The 4,149-nt window shown below is 32.3% G+C and overlaps 1 protein-coding gene across 1 annotated transcript; it reads right to left on the bottom strand.

Annotated features, from left to right (window-relative positions):
- Positions 1-234: 234 nt before the first annotated feature.
- On the bottom strand, positions 235-847 carry LOC116417774 (secreted RxLR effector protein 161-like). Its single transcript, XM_031932806.1, has 2 exons — positions 756-847; positions 235-667 (listed from the first exon to the last, which is right to left on the bottom strand). The coding sequence occupies exons 1-2, from the start codon at positions 845-847 to the stop codon at positions 235-237; spliced, it is 525 nt and encodes a 174-aa protein (XP_031788666.1).
- Positions 848-4,149: the final 3,302 nt, after the last annotated feature.

Genomic DNA, 4,149 nt, shown 5'->3' with positions numbered 1-4,149 from the left:
GCTCGCTTATACTCAACACTCCCTCCCGAAATGAAGCAAACAAACATTAATATTCTAAATAATAGTTCAGGAGCAATTTGGCTAATTTAGCATGTCATTCAAAAGGCAGTGCCTTTCTGAATATATCAGCTATTTGTTCTTTAGAAACAATTTAACTGACTTTGACTGGATTTGTGGCTTCACACTCTCGGACAAAATGTTCTCGAACTTCAGTCATGTGCCTGAGTTTATTTGTCACCAAATAGTCATAGGCGAAAAAGAGTCACTTAGAATGAAGCTCAACGAATTTTGCAAAGATACCATTTCTTGATAAGCTTTGCTCATCACTACGTACTCAGCCTGACAAGTCAACAAAGTTACGAAGGACTGTTTATGGTTTTTTTTGCACGCTACTGTGACACCATAAAGTTTGATTACAAATCCACCCGTTGTAATCGAGCCTTTGCAGTCAGCAAAACTGACATCTGAAAAACCTTGCAAATCATCGAGCTTTCCTTCAAACTTAAGACCCAGACTTTTGGCGAGTTTCAGGTATCTACAAACTCGTTTCATCATTTTCCACTCCTCATCAGTGGGATTAATTTGATGTCGACTTAACACCTTTACCGCATATCCTATGTCGGGACGTACAGTGTTAGCAAGATACAAAAGAGAACCTACAATCTCTCTATAAGGACCGTTTGGTTTGTTTAGTGTATTTTCGAGCTCATTTTCGCTTTCCTCTCTTTCTCGCCTTTTTTCGATTTGACACTTGCTTTGTCACCATTGGCGTTCTCTGAGGATACATATCACTATATCCAAAACGTTTCAACATTTTGTCAATGTAATTCTCTAGAGCCAAAGTCATCGTTTGAATTTGCCTGTCTCTATTTATTTCAATGCCAAGGAAGCTCTTGGGCTCTCTCCCATGTTCGACACTTCCAATTCCAACTTGAGTTTTTATGTGATTTCATCCAGCTTATGTGTGTCATTACTGGCTATCAGTATGTCATCAACATACAACAACATTATCAGATGTTTCTCATTGTTGCGCCAAGTAAAGCGACAGGGCTCTGAATAGTAAGATTTTAGTCCTAGTTTTATTACAATTTCTGTACATTTTTTGTACCACTTTTTCGGACTTATTTTCAAGCCGTACAAAGCACGTTGAATCTTACAGACTTTATCTCGTCCGATTTCTGGTAAACAGTCAATACCCTCTGGTATTTCCATATTAACTTCGCTGTCGATTGTTCCATTCAGAAAAGCTGTCTTAATTCAATTTTCCGATGACTTACAAGGAAAGGTACCCAACCCGAACTCACCGATTTTGATGATTTTCATATATGTTGTAGAACATAAAAAAATAAGAGACACGTATTTTTTTTTATCGGCTAATTTTCACTTTTAAGGGGTAAAAACCTCCCCTAAAGTTAACCCCCAAAAAGCGTTTTTTTTAAATATCTCGGCTTAAAATTAATATTTTTCAATGAAACAAATTGGAGGTTATTTCTTACAAAAAGAGCAAGTATTTCATGGTGATTTGAAGAGTAAGGGTAGCATCCCCTATTTTTTAGGGGTTGAAAACATATATTTTTTGGCATAATTTTAAAATAAAAATGTTTAAACCGACTAAAAAAAATTGGAAAAAATGTTTAAACATCCTTAATAACAAAATTTAGTTGAAGTCTTTCGGTGTTTTCATAAATATTACCCCTAAGGGGGTAAACCACCCCTAACACAAAATAACTGTAAATATGTAATTCAATACATAATATTTCGTAGAAAGTTTGTATATAGAGGTTTTCGAGGTCGCTGATTACAAATCTGTTATCAGATTTTGAAAAATCAAAATGGCGGATCCAATATGGCGGACGGAAATATCGAAAAAAAATTTTATATAATAAAAAAGTTTTAAACGACTAAAAAATTTGGAAAAAATTTGTAAACATCTATAATAAACAAATTAAGTTTTTCGGTTTTTTCATAGATACTTCCCCTTAGGGGGGTAAACCACCCCTAACACAAAATAACTATAAGTATACTTCAATCCATAATATTTTGTAGAAGGTTTGTATATAGGGGTTTTCGAGATCGCTCTTTACAAATCTGATATCAGATTTTAAAAATACAAAATGGCGAAACCAATGTGGTGGACGAAAATGTCGAAAAAAAATTTTAACTTTCAAAAAAACTTGTTTACAAATGTGTGATCTTTGTAGCCTGTACATGTGAAAACATAGGTTAATAAAATTAGTTTATCAAACTCTTTTGCGTTTTGTAATAAAATTTAATGTTGTCAAACTTGGGAGTTTTTCATTGTTACAATTATTTCGTAAGCCAAACGTTTTTTAGATGAATTCTCGAAGTAATGATTATTGTATCTATAGTAAAATATTTATAGTCTGGAATTCCATAATAATACTATTTGATACGATTTAATGAGTTTATCAAAAAATCTAAATTTAATAATAAATATTATTCTAATTATTATTATTATTTTTCATTATCATTGCTATTATCAGTATTACTGTTATTATTGCTATTGCAATTATGCTTATTCTTATTATTATTATTATTATTATTATTATTATATTACTATGATAATTTTTGTTATTGGTAAAAATACATAAAAGAATATTAATACTCGAACTTCATTTGCAATTAAAGAACACGTTGTTATTGAAAGGGAATTTTATATGCATTCATTAGTTTAATGAATGTTATCGTACATTCAATGATAATTCCACAGATAAATGTCTTTCACTCATAAAAGTTGTTGACAATATGTGCGAATCAGTATGTTCTTTTTTTAGATTGTTTTCATCGAGTGTTTACCTCAGCTGCCTGTGTTATTTTTTAGGCAGTGAGTGAGTTTTGTGGGTATTCTAGTTCGATGCCGGAAAGTACGAATAGTACGTCTTTTTGTTTGTCAGTGGTATCATACAGTTGTAGAAAATTTTATTTAGCGATTTTATATAGATTTACATTATTCAATTTCAAAGTGAATAAAAGTTGAATAAAACCAAAAATAGAGTTTTCACAAAAACACAGCTTGTATAAATTTTACCGCTTGTTTTCATTTTAGATTGAAAAATGATAATTAATCCGTTAAACGTTCTAAACTTATTATTAGCATACTTTCAAGCGTTAAACATACCAGATAGTGTCACGAATTATCACGAAACAGAGTTGGCCGAAAAAATAAAAGAAATTTTAATAGATGCAACACATGATTTCAACGATGTAGAAATGATTACTGATGACTCTTTGGATTTTCAAGAAGAGTATAAAGACCATAATGTGGAAATAATTGAAGATGAAGTGCAACATCATTTTCCTGATCCGGATATAGCACCAACAAATCAATGTACAGCAGATAATGAAGAACTAGATTTTGAATACAAAAAAAGAGCTGTAGAATTTTGGAGAAGTAGCAAAACGAAGCAAAATTTAAGTCTCAAAACAGTGCAAAACAGATTCAAAAAAGTATCATCTATTAGTCAGCTACGTCGTTGGGCTCATTCAATTAATAAAGGTGGCACGTATAGAGAAAAAGTAGCACAAATTTGTCAGTATACCCTGGATAATTTTCAAGCAGCTCTCGACAGTGGTTCAATTATCCATGATGAAGATATAATTCGATGGGCCTTACAAGCTAAAAAAGAAATTGGTTTTGATGATATTAGATTCAAAGCTTCTAAACATTGGTTACTCAAATTTAAGCAAGCACACCGAATAGTTTCTAGGAAAATAAATAAGTTCATAACAAGAAAAACACTAGAAAGTAGTGCAGAACTTACGGCTAAAGCTGAAGCATTTATCGATGACGTTAAATCGTGTATACCAAGGATTGGACTCGAAAATTTGTATAATACAGATCAGAGCGGATTTCAGCTAGAAATGCATTCTGGAAGAACATTAGCAGTAGAAGGAGAAAAGCAAGTGCAATGTCTGGTACAGTCAATTTCAGCAACAACCCATAGTTATACTATACAGCCACTAATATCAGCTACTGGACAACTGTTGTCACCGCTATTTCTTGTTTTAAAGAAACCAAGTGGCAAGTTTGGCCCTATTGTAGAACAAAACATATTTAGACCAGAAAACGTGTACGTGGAAGCATCCAAATCTGGAAAATTAACAACAAGTAAGGGAACTAATAACAAT

This window comes from Nasonia vitripennis (genome assembly GCF_009193385.2).
Source record: "Nasonia vitripennis strain AsymCx chromosome 1 unlocalized genomic scaffold, Nvit_psr_1.1 chr1_random0004, whole genome shotgun sequence".
Classification (NCBI taxonomy): domain Eukaryota; kingdom Metazoa; phylum Arthropoda; class Insecta; order Hymenoptera; family Pteromalidae; genus Nasonia; species Nasonia vitripennis.
Note: the sequence above shows the minus strand (reverse complement) of the source record. Positions and strands in the feature narration are given on the sequence as shown.

Excerpts from the sequence above, each read along its gene's own strand:
- LOC116417774 (XM_031932806.1), bottom strand. The coding sequence starts at position 847 with ATGACTTTGGCTCTAGAGAATTACATTGACAAAATGTTGAAACGTTTT. Across the intron at positions 668-755 it reads AGAACGCCAATGGTGACAAA|AGAGATTGTAGGTTCTCTTT; the intron begins GCAAGTGTCAAA and ends CGGTCCTTATAG.